Source organism: Eschrichtius robustus, chromosome 1 (genome assembly GCF_028021215.1).
Source record: "Eschrichtius robustus isolate mEscRob2 chromosome 1, mEscRob2.pri, whole genome shotgun sequence".
NCBI classification, from domain to species: domain Eukaryota; kingdom Metazoa; phylum Chordata; class Mammalia; order Artiodactyla; family Eschrichtiidae; genus Eschrichtius; species Eschrichtius robustus.
The window spans coordinates 155315099-155334632 of NC_090824.1; the positions used below are offsets into that span (position 1 = coordinate 155315099).

The following is a 19534-nucleotide window of genomic DNA, read 5'->3' on the forward strand; positions in this document are numbered from 1 at the left end:
AATGCACACACACGCACAAGGGTTTGGAGGTGCTGAAACAGAGCAGGAAAGGGAGATGGGAAAATAAGTAATTTTTTTAAAAAAGAAAAAAACCCTCTCCTTTGGAAAACATGAACAATTCTTTCTCTAACTTCTATTTGCAGTTGGGTTGTGGACAGAATATATTCAATAATGAAGGTTTATGAAATAAAGTTAAGTAATTTTATATTTGCTAAAAACAATGCACACCATCACAATATATAGACAAATACATATATAAATATGTATATAATCTATATGTGTGCATACAGATGTAGATACACTTAATACATTCTCTAGCTTAGTAAGCACACGGGCTGAAAATTTCTATCTTTAAAAAGAAAATGAGATTTTGATTCATATATCCTGTTGCACTTTCCTTTTTTATGTTTTTTTCTTCTTAAAGTTCGACTTGCCAACCAACAAGCTGAAGCATGACCTGTCCCATGGCTATGCTTCAAAGTTCCGACAGATATATTCCTCCCTAAACACTGCAACTATTTCAAAATCCTTTTTATAAAGAAGGGAGTAATGTCCACAAGGGATCAAAGGGCATCCTACAGTCTGGCAATTGCCTAAGAAAAATGGCAGTGCTTCCATGAAATATGCCCTAAAATAATTTTGCGGCTTGGTATGTCCTAATTTCAAATTGGATGTTTATCTTGGAAAGGCTTCTAACTTGTCCATAAAACAGCCCCACTTAGCTCTATGAGCTCTGTGAAAATGGAATCCAAAGCTGGTTATTAAGGGGGCCCAGAGATAGGTTCCATATGGCGGAACAGCATGGGAGGGCAAGGCAAAAGGCCTACATCAGGCCCGGCTTGGCTGGAGCTCCTGATCTATCCACGGACACTCGTTGCATTACACTCTAACATCTGGATTATTGCTTGCAATGTCCCTGGGAAATATCCACTTTCCATCAAAGCCTTTATCTATCTCAGTCGGACTTTGAACATTTTAGTATTTAACACAGTCATGTTTGATGTGATGGACTTGCTCTTTGCTGTCCAAGATTTTTTTTTTTTTCCTTACTCAAAGCGGGGTAGGAAAAGAGACGTATTTATCGCACAGTTCACAGATAGAAAAGGACACAGGACCATTATTCTACTTATTTCACCCTAAGTATTTCTGCAAAGCCCACTATAAGGTTATGTCCAAAAAAAGGTTTCATTTGCAAGCGATGCAGTCTAGGATATGAGTATGAGTTTTAAGACGTTTCTTAACTACTTTCGCATTTCTCTTCCACCTTTGAGACTTGTGATGAGGCTTAAGAGCAGGGTCTGTGGTTGTGGGCGGCATCCGGGCCATCCCATGTGTGCTCTCATGCAGACCTGGGCTATCCAAATCTTTTGTGCTTCTCAAATGCTCCCTTTCTCCCCACCATAAATCGACTCCTCTGCACTCACTCTGTTAGCTCAATAGCTCAGGTTTTCATGACTGTGCCCGAGCCCTATATGTGAAATTTGTCATCTTAATGCAGTTTGGAATGTGAAAGGAGAGAAGGAAATGACCCATCAAAAGGAGAAACCCACCCCACCTGAGCTGAAACAAACACCAGGAGATAGAGCAAAGCTTCTGGGTCCCGACCCTAATTTCTCAGCAGACATAATGGATAAAATATAGTACATCAGGGTTTTGTTATTTTTCTCCTTCCTCCCAGAGGGTCAGAACCTTTTACTATTTCTATGTGGATTCATTCATAGGCTCTCTTCCTTGGCCCTCACCCCACCAAATCCACACCCAGAAAAAGTGACTTTCTTTTGAAACATGCAACTTAGTTATGACTAGTGAAAACAAGGTGTGATATTTAACTTAGAAACATATTAGCTTTTGTAAAAATGAAACAGATTCCAAAACATTAATATACTTCCAGGTCACGAAAATTTCGCAGGAAGGAAGGGAAGAAAGGGAGAGAGACTGAAAGTATAGGCTGTGGAGCGTCTGCTCACTTCCAACACGTGCAGAATTCTCAGGAGTTTTTGATCTAGGAATAGACTCTCAAAACAGTGAATAGATTTTCCTTCCTGGAACATAAAAAACAGATTGTAGCTTGGCGACATGCATTATTTGAGGATTTTGGCCAAGCAGCATGCTGTGAAGACAGCAATGTGGACTCCAGTACCCCGATTCCTGGCGTGGCTACAAAGGAAACCCTGGGATAGTGGACATGTCAGCTCGATGCCTCCTGTCCGTCCCAAGCCAGGAAGAATAGCAGAGAGTTCAGGAGTAAAGAAGGATCCTGATAGGATGGCACAGAGTCCAGGAGCTGGGGCCATAGCCTGCAGTTATCAAAAGCAAAGCAATGTTATATTCAGTGATGCCACAGTCCATAACTAACTATGCCGACCAATACCACAGGGTAACAATTCAAAGCACTCCCTTGGGTGACAAAAAACACCAAAACGTTAAAAAAAATTAAAATTAAAAATAGGGGCGGGACTTCCCTGGTGGTCCAGTGGTTGAGGCTCCGTGCTCCCAATGCAGGGGCCCCGGGTTTGATCCCTGGGCAGGGAACTAGATCCCACATGCATGCCACAACTGAGAGTCTGCATGCTGCAACTAAGACCTGGTGCAGCAAAATAAATTAATAAATAAATATTTTTAAAAAAATAGAGGCATTGAGAAAATGTTTTTACAAGATTTTTGTACTAGGCCTACCTTACTGGTGCCAATTACTGTATGGGTACCTTTTAGATCATCTCAGTGATGGAGATTTAAAAGTATGAGTTCCGATGTTGCCAATCCATCTTATTTTGACTCTCATTAATTATTTTTCCTGAGTCATTGTGAGAAAGGAGGGAGTCAAGGAGACAAATGCATGAAAAAAAAAAAAAAAAGGAACTAACTTTGTAAGCAAAATGAGGAGTAAAGCAAGATTCCAACTATGTTGGCAATGCTTAGAAAAACTAAGGGAGAACATTCAGTCTATAAAAGGTTTCCCTGAAATATTCCTTCCAAGCTTTTTCAACATGTAAAACTACTGCTCATTGTCAACAGCTTTTATAGCATGACATGAGAAGAGCCATACATTCATGCAACAGGCTTCCAGAAAGCTGCTACTCGACAGCTCCTTATATCATCTGAAGAGAACCCTGTAGGCATAAATTCTCCTAGAACTACACAAACATTTTTGCATAGGATATAAAGGAAGCCTTTTAAATTTCCCACAGGGGCATGGACATGAAAGATGAGATTTATATTTATAGATGAAAACTATTTCACAGTCCCAAGGATATGAATAATCTGTATGCACAGACATTAGCTATAAAAGGATTATATTATTTTTTTAATTAAAAGGGAATATCCTCACTCAATGTTTGAACTTAAAAATAAAAATTAGGGGCTTCCCTGGTGGCGCAGTGGTTGAGAATCTGCCTGCCAATGCAGGGGACACGGGTTCGAGCCCTGGTCTGGGAAGATCCCACATGCCGCGGAGCGACTAGGCCCGTGAGCCACAACTACCGAGCCTGTGCGTCTGGAGCCTGTGCTCCGCAACGAGAGAGGCCGCGATAGTGAGAGGCCCGCGCACCGCGATGAAGAGTGGCCGCCGCTTGCCGCAACTAGAGAAAGCCCTCGCACAGAAACGAAGACCCAACACAGCCAAAAATAAATAATTAATTAAAAAAAAAAAATTAGACTAAGAGAAGATTTTTAAAAATTGATAAAGTCCATAAATACCCAATGATTCTCAGGGGTCTGGACTGAGGGGGGAAAAAAATGAAGGCCATGTGATTTAACAAGATTTTCCTTTTTGCCCTGACCTCTAGGAAGCTCAATATTAAATGCTGGGCTCATATATGATAATATTCATCAACTAGTATCTCTTGATTCACATGTGTCATCCCACAGGCCTTCATTTCTGTGTTCCATATTTCTATGTCTCTCCTTCACTTAAAATAGGTCAAGGGCACCCCTATACGAGACTGGGACTAGGGTGAGGCAAGTGAGGCATTCGGGGTGAAACATTTAAGGAGGTGCTCACTCTCAGGCTTCTGCAAGCGCAGGGCTGGCCCCTGAGCCCGAGTGCCTTCTCATGTTTTACACCCCAGGCACCTCACCCGCCTCACCCTAATCCCAGCCAAACCTAAGATTTAGCAGTGCTCCCCACTGCTCTACAAGGCCTGCCCCTCTTACATCCCTGGCTTTGCCTCCTACTTTCCCTAGCATCCCACGCCGTACCCTAGTCCTCACCAGTGGCTCTCAAATATCACTATGCTTCCGAATCACCTGGAAGGCTTGCTAAAAGATGGCTGGGCCCCGTTTCCAGAGTTTCTGATCTGAGAGGCCTGAAATGGAGGCCCAACATCCACATTTCAGAAAATGTCCAGGTGACGCTGATGGTGTTGGCCCAGGGGCTCCCCTTTGGAACTGATAACAAAGAATTTGGAGCACTTGCCATGCACCACATTATTTTATAAATGTCCTGTCTCAGTTCACTTCCTCCTCCTTCTCATCTGGTGAGATTCACTCCAGCTTTCTCGGTCCCCAGCCTTCAATCCACCCCACCCACCTGTAAAGCCAAGATAAGGGCCTAGTCTCTGAATACTCCCACCTCCTTACTCTCATCTCTCCTAATCCCTCATCAGTTATGATGGCCAACTCTTGTCTCCGAATTCTCAGGACAGCGCTCCTGACAATACAGTATGTGCTCAGTGAGAGGCTTTTTTTTTTTTTTTTGGCCAAAACTGAATCTAATGTCACTGAGAGGAGAGATCTGATGCAAAGTTTACGAAGGAAGTGGCTCTGTTCTTCTGGGCTGGAGACACACAAGGTTTGAGAGTTCTAACAGATCCAAGGTCTTACGTGAGCATGACTGAAGCCCACAGAAATGAGGAAAGCCTCTAGAAACCATTCTGCTCAGGGTAATGCTGACCTAGACTTCATAACAAGGCAGTAGAAGCATCGGGGTTAAGATATTTAGAAGTGTGCCCGTGCAGTGTCACTACTAGATAGATAGGCAGGCAGGTAGGTAGGTAGGTAGGTAGGTAGAAAGAGAGATAGGCATATAGACAGACAGACAAATAAATTAGGTAGATATATAGATGAGCAGATAGAGATAGATAGGTATATGGATGTATATGGCTGCTTGGGGTATACCATTCTCCAATCCTTCAAATTTAACCAAGAAAACAAAAAAGTAAAAGGTATTACTAAGGGTGGGCACTTGAGTAAAGAATGTGTCAAAATGAAAAAGAACCAAACAAACAAAAAGCATTCTATTAGTTGGGAAAGTGGTCCAGGCACAATACTCTCACTTTAGTTCTACAAGTGGACCACACTTCTTACAAGGGGTTTTGCTTGTGCTACTTCCTGGGCTCATAGTGAAATAAGGGACATGGGTTCACCTAGAGAAAGGTACAGTGACAGAGGGCATTTACCAGTAAGGTGGGAGGAGTGGCATCTCTTCCAGTTTGAGCAGCTTCTTCTCAACCCAAAACTATATGACAGACAAAACAATCATCCAGTCTTCCTCCTGGTTCTCACCTGGGCTCTGGTCACAAAGCACGTCATGATATGTAGCTGGATAGATAGGTAGATGATAGATAGATAGATAGATAGACAGACAGATAGACAGATAGATAGGCAGACAGACAGACAGAAAGAGCTTCCCTCCAAATTCTTTGACTGTCCTCTTTCAATTTAAGTTCCTCCACATTAAACTAGCCTTGTGACAAGATACCTTTCAGGAGCTAAATATGTTAAAACCACACTTTTAAAGCCACCGGAGTCCCAGCCCTGCAAAGTGCTTCAACCTGCATTGAGGTCTTCAGTGAACCCATCTTGGCCCACGTGTTAGAAGCAAAATTGACAAGGTCAACCTGTATAACTGAATCAAAGGCAAAAGCACAACCACAATAATTTGCTGAAACTTCCCAGACTTCACTCATTTGGCCAGACAGCTAACCCACAGACACAGCCACCCCCGGGGCAGCAGCCCATGGGAGGGGTCACAACTGACAAGGATGCCACGTCACCCCCTGGCAAGAGAGCGTATAGTCACAAGACCCAACCAGCATCCCATCACAGGGGGCTGCTGGGCGATGAGTCTGAGGATGGCACACTTCAAAAAGCCCAAGTGGACAAACCAGCAGAGAAAGGAGGCGCTGGCCCATGCAACAGGCAGCTCTCCGGGTTCAAGACCAACCTCAGCAAAACACTGCTACTACTAGCTCCACCTTTCTGAGACTGCCTACCTGCTCTGAGTCCTAGATGTCAGAGAGCTAGAAACAGAGGGGCAGACAGAGCCCAAGGGAAAAAGAGAAAGTGGAAAAGGGGAAAGAAGACAAGGAGGACATAACCTAAATTCAGGCAGAACCCTCACCATGTAATTCATGACTCTTACCAAGTCATGACACTGAGATAAAGTATCCATAAAAGCCGAAAGCAAGAGCGTGGCCCCTATATTTTGTCAGGGAATACAATGGGAAAAGAGAACCATTCCAGGTACTACGAACAGAGGGAACATAATGCGGAGAACAGGTGATGGAAAAGCTGAGACGCCAAATAGAGTATATCGAGAAAAGTTAAGGTCAGTGACAGGAGGAAGAAGCCAGCACTCTTAGGCTGGAGTGAGGGCGGGGCGGGCAGACTTTCTGTAAAGTTCCAGGTAGTAAGAATTAGGGTCTGCCCCAAGTACTCAACTCTTCCATGTCAGCCAGAGGCAGTGCATACGCAAATGAGTGCATGAGTGCAGCTGCGCTCCGATCAAACTTTATTTGCAGAAGCAGACACAGGGCTGAATTTTGCACTCAGGCTGAAGTTCAATGACCCCTGGGCTAGAGAGAGAAAAAGAGTAAATGCTAGGATCAGGGTACAGAAAAAAAATGTTGCACTAGGTGCAGGGATATCTTTTACCTTAAATGGCTGACACATAATTGCATAAAACAATGGGTCAGAAGAGGGGCCATGTGAGAATAAATACTTATCTCAGTGCAAATTATCTAAAATAAAGAAAGTCCATAACTAAAAAGGCACTGTGGTCACTCATAATACAGTCCCAAATGAAAGGGCAAGGGTGTGGTGTGTATGTATATATACAGATTTTCTGAATACAATCAGTGACCCATCAATTCCATATTTTATCATCATGTTTTTATCCCATTAGACTATTTGATGTAAGAGAAGTAACTGCTGTTAATTTTCTATCTCTGTAACTGTGACATACATTAGAAAGTGAGAAGTAAGGTTGGGAAACAGATCTATTCACAGAAAAGATTGTGCATAGTAAATATCTAAAAAGAAGTAGTTATCTGATTCAGGTCCTTTCAAATAAGATTTTCAGTTCTCTCTTTAAAAGGCTCATTAGAAGGAAAACAAAGGCTTTTGTATGAAACCTAAAGCTATTTTTTAAAGGCAATCTCTATGTATTTACTGTATTAAAATCAAGGTCAGTATCAAAATCAAGGAAACGGGGAATTCTCTGGCAGTCCAGTGGTTAGGACTCCGTGCTTTCGCTGTCAAGGGTGCAGGTTCAATCCCTGGTTGGGGAACTAAGCCCACGAGAGACGGGAAAAAAAAAAAAATCAGGAAATGCTTTAGAATACAGTCCACAAAGACTCTGCCATTCTGGGTCCCTCTAGATGATGCAAAATTATAAACTTATGGGTCTAAGAACAATTATTTAAATAAAGTTAAGTTATTATAAGAATAAGATTGAGGTGAAAGAGTCAAAGACATTTTATAGGTAATACATCACTTAGGACTAGTAAAATTTTAGATACTCATAGTAAGTAATCTTCTTTATATTAAACTTCTGTTACCTAATTTTTAAATATAATATGGAAATCCTAAAAAAGAAGCTTATAGTTTAAAAATACCAAGATAGGTTGATCAGGGTGTTTTAACTACTTACACAGAGGGTTAATCACAGAGTCTACAGATTTTCCACATGACTCATTTTCATAAGCTAAATTAGAAGCTATCTCATGTTTTCCTCCAAAACTGCAAACTCTAAGCAGCAAAATGTCAACCTAACAATTGAAATTCTTCACCAATATATAAATGGCATCGCTCATATAAGATCACGAGTGAGTAGCTTTCAATGACCTATATTCATCTAAGGTTTTATTAAACATTGTATTAGGTTTGGGCATTTAGTCTCTGAGCCCAGTGCACTGAAGTCAAAATTCTCGAAACTACAATGATAGGGAAAAAAAGAAGATGACAGTTCCAGGATCCTCTGTTCCTTTCATATTTTTGATATCTTTATCCCGGCCGTCAACATTTTTCCTCCCCCTCTTCATTCCTTTGGCTGTTCTTCCTAACCTCTTCTGTCCTCCTCTAGACTCCCATATTCCCCAAGCTCACAATTTTTCTTTCTAGCCTTTATGTTCTTCTGCAAACCGCCAGTGCTCTTCCACAGGCCGGAGCTCCCTAACTAAAGATGGTTATTGATGTACAGTACCAGTGTTTTAGTGCAGCAGCAGAATCAATAAATGAGAAAATACTGCTTTGTCAGGTTTCGCCAGAGCATGCTGGGAAACTTTACTGCTCCAAATGGTTACAGCAACTCTTAATACATGAGAGGGAGAGCCGGGCTCCCTTCTGCGGAGAGAAATGATGTTCTTCTACCCTCTAGTGACTATAAAGGAATAAGACAAAAGTTGGAGGAATTTTTGAGACCACTTCACATGATTATTTATTGTCTCTTAAGTTTATTTCTAAAAAGAACCAGAGTCTTGGAAACCAAGTGAACAGGGAAGATTAAAAAAAAAAAAAAAAAAAAGAAAACCACCTTAGCCTGGTTATTTTTAAAGTGCTCAAAAATGCAAAGGATATACATTTTAGGAAGAGTCAAAACTTTGATTCCTCTGGATTTTAAAAAGCAAGGTTTAGAAAGTTTACCTTCTTTCCTAGGAACTAGTCAGGTTACAAATCTCTCCTTCTCTCTCTTTCACATACACACGCTCTTACAAACACACGAAATCTTTGTTTCAATCTCCTTATTTTATAGAGAAGTAAACAACTGCAGTGTGGTGAGGTTAGAAATGAGAGATGGCATATATCTGTGTACACATATGTGTGTATAAATAAATGCATATACAGAGATTGCCCACGCACCCTCCCCTCATACACGGACACATCACGGCCACCTCCATCTTGGTTATTCCTCTTTTAAAAGCAGTAGACCTGCTAAAGTAAGTTATACATAATATTTTTGGTTTTGTTTACATTTACATTAATTTTGACATTTAGTCACTTAAGTTACAATGTGTTACCTTAATAACCTGATAATAACACATCCCTACCTTGGTACACCTATACTTTTTATAAATTGCACAGAAGTATGTAATTGTTTAAAATGATACTAACAATGTAAAAAAGTCACTGGTATTTCATGGAGAAATCTTTAAAGAAACGCTCACAAAAAAAAAAAAGGTAAAATAAAAGTAATATAAAAAAGATTTATAAAATATACCACGTATTCTTCTCAATCTTTTCACTGCCCTTATAACAGTTTCCACCGAATGGTAAATAGCTTTCTAAAGGACTAAATCTAACTGCACTACAACTCCAAATAATTCAAGCTTAATGAAGTGTAACATTCTAATATGACCGGTACATATAAAATGTCAACACTAAAACAAGTGTAAGTTCAAACATCTGGCTATGCCCTTATTAAATGAAATTTTAAAAGGTAGTTTGTTTCCTTTTTATTCATAACAGCAGTAAGAGGAAAAGAAAGCCTTTCCATGTAAAGGTTGGATAATAATCTTGTCTACATTTGTCTTTGCTACAAAGGTGAACCACATGATGTAAAGGAAAAAAAACAGCTATATTTACCTTGCTGGCACTTAACTGCTTCCGATTTGACCAACGCTAAGGATTATGTCCATTGAAACGTGAAAAATGGCAAAATAAAAGAGAGAGATAGAGCCGTTAACAACATGATGATGTTATCATGCTAGTTAGATGGTGCAGACTATCTTCGAACAACTGACACCCACACTCTAAGGTTTCAGAGGAAACACATTTGAGCAAGAAAATAGTTAGAAACCTAGAAAAATCACATTTCTGTGGTTGTGTTACATCATTTTCTCACAGTATTCAAAAATGAAAAGACAAGGACACAGAATACTGCTCAGTCCTTACAGGTACATTTATGTTTTTATTTGCCTGAAAACACTCTAATTTTACCTCGAAAAGCAAAGTGGAAAGGCAGGTTTTTTCTACCTGAAATATTCAGAGAGCATTATAAAAATGTTTAAGAAATTCATGGACAAAGTTAGTTCATGTTTAGGTTTCTGTAGTTTTAGATACTAGAAAAAAATAATTCCATTGCCCTCTGATGAGAAAATCTCAATATTCGAAATAATAGGAAAAACAATCTGAGTCATTTCTTCACAATGAAGAAAAATAGGCTAATGTACCAGTGAGGGAGGGAAGAAAAAAATGTTCTGAACAGCCAGTAACTTCACCACTGTTCTCTTTTGATCTCTCATTTGTCGAGCTAAGACTGCTGAATTTCGTCTACAATTAAAGTTCTCTCCTAACAAAATCCTCTCATTACTCCTGTCACCATCCAGTACTGCAAAGCTCTACTCTGGCTGGTTAACCAGCTAACTGGATGTTAAAACTTGGAAAAATTTGGCAGATTACAACTCAATTATGAATCTAATTGAGCAGCCCATAGTAACTATTATGAGTAAGGGAAAAAAATGCCTTTAGGCAAATGACCTATCCACATTGCCAATAAGTCTCCCCAGTAAATTAGAAACCAGAAAACAAATTGTCTTTGGGGAAAATCCACTTATATTCCAGGGACCAGCAAGTAGAAACGCTGGTACAAAAATGTCTTGAAAATATTCTTCAGGAAAAACACTTTCCCTGGTGAAACTGTTAAGCTCAACCACTCAGCATGTGACCCAGAGTTATAGATACTACAATCTGGGTATTAAAATCAGTTCTTTTTGTATCTTCCCAACAACATATGAACAAATATTTTCAACCAGAACAACCACTAAAATTAATCACCATCTTGTAGGTACACATGGCTATTCTTAAATAGCCTTTTGAAATACAATTCATTTGATTTTTATATCACCAAAGATTAAAAAATGGATAAGGAAATTAATGGAAAATGAGTATTACTGTCTGCTTACTACAATACTAAGAGCTACCATATATCGGGTGTCTACTCCATGCTAAGCACTATATTTGATCATCTTGACCTTTACAAACCTATAAAATAGATAGTCTTTCTTTTAAATCCTCATTTCACAAATTGTAGCTGAGAATTAAGTAATTCTGTGAATTTGACCTGATCACTTAACTTCTCAAAACTAAAAATAGTGGAGTCAGGATTCAAACCCAGGCAGTCTGATGACAGCGCTCATAATTATAACTAAAATCCTATTTTTGCTGAGAAAAAAAGACAGAGGGCAGGTTTATCAGCCCTCCACCCAGTGCCTTACCCCTTAACTGCACCATGCCCGTATGCACTTAAATCCCTGGCCCTGAGGGTCAATTCACAGACATTTTGCACATGTTAAGATTTTTACTGGCTTGGCTCTAAAGCAACAAAGACTGCCTCAATGACAACGGGAAGAAATATGGGTACAAAACCGAGAATTCAAACTGAAATCTCTCCATCAGGCTTTAAGTTAAAATGGAAATTTATAAACAAATTATTCCCAAATAATCTCAGTCTCCCATGTTAGTTACCCCATTTAAAACCCCAATATAAGAATATCTTTAAATACTAACTTAAACTCAATGAAAAGATCAACAGTTTTCTGATACCTACTCTATCCAAAGGGCCCCTGATATGCATTGTAAGTTGAATAGCCACACATGGCCAAGGATAAATTATTCCTTGCTCAGGTATACTTTGAACAAGTATATAAACAGAAAAATAACACTACCAATCAGAACAAATAGAACAGGCATTACCATTATTATTATTTCTATAATACCCCATTTTATTTATATATGTACATCTATATACACGTATATGTATATATATGTATGTACACTCATATATACAGTAAATATATTGTACACTAGACCCTGCCAGACAAGCAAAGAACAAAGAAAATGAGAAATCATACCAGCAAGTAGATAATGCGTACCATCTGACAAACTCTCAAAAACGGGGTGGAGGAGTCAAGGAAAGAAGGGCCAAACTAAATAGGATGACAAGTGTGTCTCCTTTTAGGGCTCTGAAAAGATAGGCTTTGAGATGTTTTCCAAAAACAAACTCAAGCTGCATTGAGTATTAATTGCTCTGCAATTTGAAATAAATTTTGACTGAAATGGCTCTACTTAAGAACTCCAAATTTTGGCAATATTTCAACATATTTTAAGTGCCAGAAGTACTGCTAAATAGGATCCAATACACTACAGAAAAATCCACTTGTGGAATAAATATACAGCTATTACGCAGCTGAAATATGCAGCTATCTTCATGAGGTCATTATCCAAGTTTACAAACCCCACTTAAACATGTAAGAAATTTTCAGAACATATCAGCTGGCAATTATGCAACCATGTGGCAAATAATATGCTCATTTCCATGGCATGCCATTGTAACCTGGCATCCAGCTCAAGGAACCGGTAACCTACTGGATGCCCCGCCACTGAATCCGATGGCAATGCCATCAAAACTAAGAGAAGTTAAAGGAAATCCCTCCGTCACTATGTTGGGTAGAAAAAAAAAATTTTTTTTGACATGTTTAAGACATTTTAACATCAAAATATCAATGTTATTGAGGCCTCAGGTTTTAACAGTGCCACTTCTTAATTAATAAATAGAGATATCCCCCCCAAAGTTATCAAGTAAATGCTTATAAATAAAGAATTCAAATTAAAAATAGCAACTGTTTAGTTGACCCTCTGGCAATTGAAAAATCACTGTACATTTTTTTTGTTGTTTTTTTTACTCCTTTAAACTATCTTCAGTGAGTTTACTAGTAAATCACTCATGATTTTCATCATGAAAATAAATTACAACTAACAGCAAAGGTAATGTCAAAATGAAGAATATTCTCCACACTGACCTCACTGACTCAATTCAAGAGGTATTACTGGAGGCCTACTTTATAAACAGGCTTCAGATTTTCATACCAGATTCTAAACATGCTGAAATTTTAACACATCTTAGTCCTTTTTCAAGTAGCTGTTTTTAATTGGCTTTTTAAATACCTTTCAAATAAATGACAATCCAAGATGCTTTCATTCTCATTTTCATTCTTGGAATTTTAAGGTATAATACCAGAATATAAAATAAGATTATGGTTTGTATTCACATATTTGCTCCTAAAAACAGAGTCCCCATCATACTGTCACAAAATCCAATGCTTTTTGATGTTACAGACATCTTTAATAGGTAATGCATTAACTAGAAATTTCCATGTAATAGACTAGAGAATATTAAATGTGTGTCTTCCCAGAAGAACTCTCAATAGAAAATTTGGTAGCTAAAAGAAAAAGGAAGATGAAACGGAAATGCTGCGAATGTATACTTGATCACCTTAGTAATGTACAACACAATGACTAAATCCTGGGGACAGCTTTTCATAACCAAATAATGCCTAAGTCATCTAGTACCTAAGAAAACAGTAAATGGAAACGTTAACATTTAGAAAAAGCATATTTTGTATGATCTGTGACACGCAAACCATAAGCAGCATAAACATTTAATAACAGCAATAGTATTATTGCTACAATATTAATAATGTTTACATCCCTAGCCAAAATAGAGATCATTCCATACTGGATTTCTTTGCAGGTTTCCAAAAGAAAGGGTGTACATTATCACAGATAGGTACTTTAAGTCTCGATACAGTTTTTCCCCCTACCCAAATAAATACAAAAATGTCAGTCATCTGGCAACCCAATTATCAAAGAAAAGTTGCAATGGAGAATTTTAAAAAGAAAAAAAGGGTCACACTCACGTGTCTCTTGAAATCACACTGTTTTACTACTAGGTTCAAATTTAATACAATCACTCCCATGTCATCTTCTAAACTGTTTGGATCTTCCAATTTTAAAATATGTTCAGTCGTTCTATAAGCAAAAAGCAACAAATGACGGTAGCACTTATTGGTAGTACTTTATAGCCTTAGAATACATCAGGAGCTTATGATAAAAATCTCCTACCTCTAAACAGGGGTGAGACACAAGTTAAAAAAAAGCACCAGATTCAGTGAAAATAAACCAACCATCTTCAGGGTAGAGAAACTGTTTGGCATTGCCTAACTCAACAGTTGGTCAACTGATTCTTCTCCCCTACTCCCCAAAGAAAATGTAAATACTTGTTTTAATTTTAAGGTAAGTAGGTTAATGAACATGAAAGTACAAAATTCAATACACCTTTTAGGTTACGTTATAGAAGATATAATATCTGACCAATATATATTTGGGAGCTAAAAAGCAAAAATTATAGAAAAACTCACATTTTAAAGCACTCCTTCATTTATTCAGATTTTGTCATTTGATTATCTTGAGTTCCTTCTAAAATTCACTAATAACAACTAGATGGTAAAATTACAATACCTGTTAAGCTCAAGATCACTCAGAACGACAAATGCAGAACCCATGAAATCAGATATAGTTAAATCTCGATCATACACCTACAAAGAAGAAGGGGGCCAGTAACACACATTAATATGGCAAACCAACTGAGTATATCAAAGTATGGATAAATGCAATAGGCTGGGAATTTTGAATTCAGTTTTCTAGATCTAAAAATAATTTGCACAGTATAAAGAAGAATTTAACCAAGCTGATGGAGAGAACAAAATTATTCAAACCTGTGCATTTTGCTTACTATGGCCAAAATAACAGAAAATACTTTTAAGGCAGTATTCATATGCATTAAGATATTATGCACAATGGACGACTCTCTGTAGTTTAAATGGTCTCTCAATAAAATTTAGTATTTTCCACAGTGAGCAAGTCTGCCAATTAAATAGAAATTTGCTAAATATTCTATAGCAATCCCATCCTGCACTCAACTCATGCAGTTTTAACCCAGATGTTAGAGCAATTGACGCTTACAACTGGTAGCTTAAAGCTCTCTGAGAAAGGCTTTAGTACTTGTCACCACCGCACTGGCAGTAATAATTCTTCCACATTCAGTAAGTTTAAATACAATCAATGGAGATATTATTTTCACTCTGCTAGATCTGAGAGTAACATACAGTTTGACCAAGGGTAAAAAGAATCCCTTCCATACTTATATTTTTAACCCAGTGCTTAGGAATGATACAAGAATGAATTTGGGGAAGTTGACTTTTAAGAGGGCGAAGATGGCTGAGAAATAAACGTTTTTAATAAAAGAGCAGATTTGAAAGTCATCTGGGATTACCTTCACATGCAGCTTTTGATCAAGGCTTTGTATTGGCAATAAGACTATCTCGTCCCAAACTGGGTTCAAGTTCTTATATATGACTTTACTTTTGTACAGAGTCTTCCCATTCAGCTTAAATTTCACATAGGGATCACTCGTGCCTTTAAATGAAAAAGAGAGCAAGACAGGTTTTAAAAATATACGTAAAAAGCCTAGGATCTCCATTAAGTAAAGATTCTTTCCACGCTCTCCAGGCTCAAAGCACTTCACTGAGCACACCCAGAACAAATGTCTCCCTGCACAGAGACTGAGGGCCCCAGAGGTGGAGAGGGGAGAGAAGTGAAACAATCTGGGGTAAATGACTGATTCTTCTTTGCCTTTCATGGTAGAATATAAATGGGCTCCTTGAGCTTTTTCTGTTTGGTTTCATTGTGGGTATGTCATCACTCTCCTACCCACAAAAAAATTCAAGAACTAAAATCCACCAGCACCAGCCAAGCATCTCAGGAGTCCTGGGGAGAAGCCCACTCCTCCTAAGAATGGCAGTGAGTCAGTGAAAATGGAAAGAAACCATTTTCAAACATTTGGCCAGATGGCTGACTCAACAGAACCCTGTACTTTATAATATAATCATAATAAATCAATCAATCCCTGAAACCACCGACTCAAAAGATGGAGCCTGGGGACTCAGACCGGAACGGGGGGTGTAGAGATTAAACTGACAAAGTTGCCATTCTTCGCCACCCCCCGCACCTGCGGTAAAGCAGAGAACATTGTCTCCCCCTGGCCAGCTGAACGCCCCTCAACAAGGCCCTCCGACCCGCCGGCCTCGGGCCAACACCCTTGACCTGCTGCCTCCTCCCGGGAAGCTTTGAAAAGGGATGAATAATGTCCCGCTATAGCCACCATGTCCAAAGCAGAAAGAAGGGCCGATGATGGACCCTCCTCCACATTTTTCAGATCAGTTGAGGAAAAAAAAATGCCCACAAACATAATACCAGGATTAATGTGTTGTGCAAGTGTGTTACATGCATGCAAGTGTGCCATCATACTCGGGACACAGAACAGTGACCGGGACATACTTGCACATTACTACCTAGTGAAGGATGAATAAAGGAGGCACAAATAAATGAATAATCCATGAGGGCATGAATGCAGGCCAGCCGATAATGCTACAAAGAAAGGAAAAAAATCTAATTTGGGGAGGTACGCTGGTATAATTCATCGTGAACCAGACTCTGAATAAGTGCTCAAAGACCAACAGTCTGTTTTGTTCGCTGACACATTCCAGGTGCCTTGGACAATGCCCAGCAGAGGCCTCCACAGATTTACTGACATGAGTTCTTGATATTAAAGTCAAGCCAATGTAGTCGAAGAATATTACATCAAAAATTAATTAGGCTACTCTGTCACAAACATTTCCAACTCGTTAATACCCACCATGAATTATTTCAATCATTTTTTTTTTCCAGCTCTTTCTGAGGTTTCTGCAGGATGGAAAACTCCTGAACATGAATGCAGTTCTTATCCCAACTATTTTAACTGGGAGTCACAACACTTGGGGGCAAGATAATACACATTGGCTAAAAGTCTTAACAGAGTAACCAAGGTTATCATTTGGATAATTCAGCCATTCCAGTATGGCAAGGCTACTAACTTTCAAACAAAGAAATCAAGCTACACATATACACATATACATATTCGACACTCACGTTTTAAGTTTGGCAACAAAGGGGCAGAAACCCAGCAGTCTTTACTTTAAACCTGGACACACACACACTCGCACACGCTGAAGCAGCAATTCTGAGCAGGATAGTAAAAATGAAGGCATTCCCAGCCATTCAGTGGAATAGTCACTAGTGAGTCAGTAATCTGTCCACACCCCCTCTTTGAGAGTACAAGAGAACACCTGCGGCAAGTCAGATTTTAACAGTCATTCTGATATATATAGATTAAAAAAAAAAAAAAGTGGGGGGAAAACTCTAATAAAAAGAGGCCTTTAATTAAATGAAATTGCCACTCTGGGATCAGGCCTTCATGCTTGTCAGCGTGCTCTCAAAATAAACATCTCAAAACCAGGCCTCGGTGGTGTCACTTTCTCACAGGCAAAGCATACTGGGTAATCCCCAGGCATCTTGACAGCTACATAATGTTCAAACTGTTTCACGGGTGAATGGCAGCAGTTGCGTGAAAGAAAATATTAATGTCTGGAATTAATAGAAAAAGGGACCAGGGTTTACAAAGCCAAACAAGGAACCAGGGTGTCAAGTGCGTACGGCGTTAATTGTTAGGGAAAATTTGAGAAGGGGGGGCAGGGGGCACATAGTGATTTTTTTCTCTCTGAGCCTAAGTGCCTCACTGTCAGGCAAGTGACATCTTAACTAGGCAGGTTCTGAAAAGGGGTCGCCGCTCAGGAATGCAATGCCCAGATTATACAAATGATGAGATGACACCTGAATGGGTGGACTTTAACCTTTCTTTCACAGGGCGCTTCATAAACAATGAGGCTCCTTGGAATAAAGAGGTAGCGTGGAACTTTGGGAGGAGAATGAAACGAGGAGGCCGGGGACGGTGCCTCCCTCCTGGGGTCGCCACCCGTTCTGCCGTGTGGACTCAACAGAGTCACGGAGCCTCAAATATAGAATATGTAGCCATCACGCATCCATAGCCAGAGCTTCCTGCTCCCATGCAAAAGGTACTGTGGTTCTGTGTGTGCTGAGACAGACTGACAGCCACTCACTGGTCCTCCAGAAATGCTGTGCCAACTCACACTCCCGACAACAACGCGGGACAGTCCTTATTTCTGCTCGTGACGCTCTGGATGGCCACGCCTCCCTTGACCCTGTACCTGTCAGGCCCGCTAACGTCACTCACATGCCACAAACACAGGCTGCCCCAGAGCATGGCTCAGTGTTACTGAGTACTAAGGGGGATGGCAAAGGAAGAGCCATCCCAGAGCCTTTTCTTCTGTACCTGGCGTGCAGCAGGCAGATGGTATATATAACCCAAGGTCCAAGAGGTAAGTGTCAAAATAGAATAGAACTTGGAGGTTATGCTAGTTCACAGGCAGGAAAGGTTAGTTCCAGCTGGGGTATCAGTGGAGGCTGAAATAAAGGAGATGGGAATTGAAACATGGGCGGATCTGGCCAAGCGGAAAAGGACTGAGGCCATTTGGGCTGGAGGAATCGGCACTGAAAGGAGAAAGAGGCCAAAATGACTAGATCTGTGCGGTGCCAAGCAAGCATTTCAATTCATCCAGAAATTAAGGGGGAAAAATGTATAGTGAGAAAGTTAAAAACCCCGGTTTTGAGTCAGACTGAAGTGCCTTAAAAACCACAAAATAAGGAGTTAAGTTTTTGTTCTGTAAGAAATATAGGGTAAGTTTTGTTTTTCCTGTTCTCTTTTTCTAAATTTTTTAACAAGTGTAATGCATGCACATGATTCTGAAAAGTATGAAAGGAAAACTCTCCACCCTCTTAATCTTTCCTGATTCCCATTCCTCACATGCACCAGCTTCTTGAGTGTTTTACAGGAAAAAATACAAGAATTGTTTTTAACTCGAATGTAATCATAATAAATGCACTGGACTCTGTGCTTTCACAACTAAAGTACCTTGAGGCTCTGTTCACATCAGCAATACAGATTCACCAGTTTTTTTTTCTTTTATCAACTGCATACATTTTCATTGTGTTGTTGTATCTTAATTTATGTAACTAGTTACCAAATAATAAACATTTACATCACTTCCAATTTTTTTTTTTTTTTACTAGCACGAACAATACTACAACAAGCATCCTTGTATGACTATCTCGGAGTTCCTATGTGATTATATTCAAAAAGAACTGCAGGGCAGATGAATGTGTCTTTTCTGGTTCTGACAGCCATTGTCAAATTGTTCTTCCAAAGTCTGTCAAAATTTACGCTTCCACCAAGAGTATACGTTTTGTATTTTTTTTTTCTTTACATGCTCACCAATATTTGATGTCATAAACCTTTACTTTGAAAAAATGGCAGGTAAAAAAACTAGTATCTCCATTTTTCTCTATCATTAACATTTTGAGTAAAGCTTAGGATCTTTCATATTTTAGTGACCTACATTTGTCTTTCTTTGTCAGGGAAATTCTCACCGATATCATTTACCCATTTTTCTATGGGCTCAAGGTTTTGTCTTTTGCTTATGGATTTGAATGAGCCCTTAATTATGGAAAGCAGCCATTGGCTGTA

General features: G+C 39.3%; 1 protein-coding gene across 6 annotated transcripts in view; it reads right to left on the minus strand.

The window, feature by feature from the left end:
• Nucleotides 1-19534, minus strand: part of MCTP2 (multiple C2 and transmembrane domain containing 2) — a 189025-nt gene that overhangs the window by 131787 nt on the left and 37704 nt on the right. For 5 of the 6 annotated variants that reach the window (XM_068537524.1, XM_068537521.1, XM_068537515.1 and 2 more), the window contains exons 4-7: nt 15329-15471; nt 14515-14591; nt 13914-14025; nt 9802-9837 (exon numbers count right to left, since the gene is read on the minus strand). In XM_068537524.1, the coding sequence (XP_068393625.1) occupies nt 9802-9837; nt 13914-14025; nt 14515-14591; nt 15329-15471 (368 nt within the window). Of the gene's footprint in view, nt 1-9801; nt 9838-12068; nt 12115-13913; nt 14026-14514; nt 14592-15328; nt 15472-19534 lie in introns of those variants that run through there. The other variant, XM_068537527.1, reaches the window with a different exon arrangement.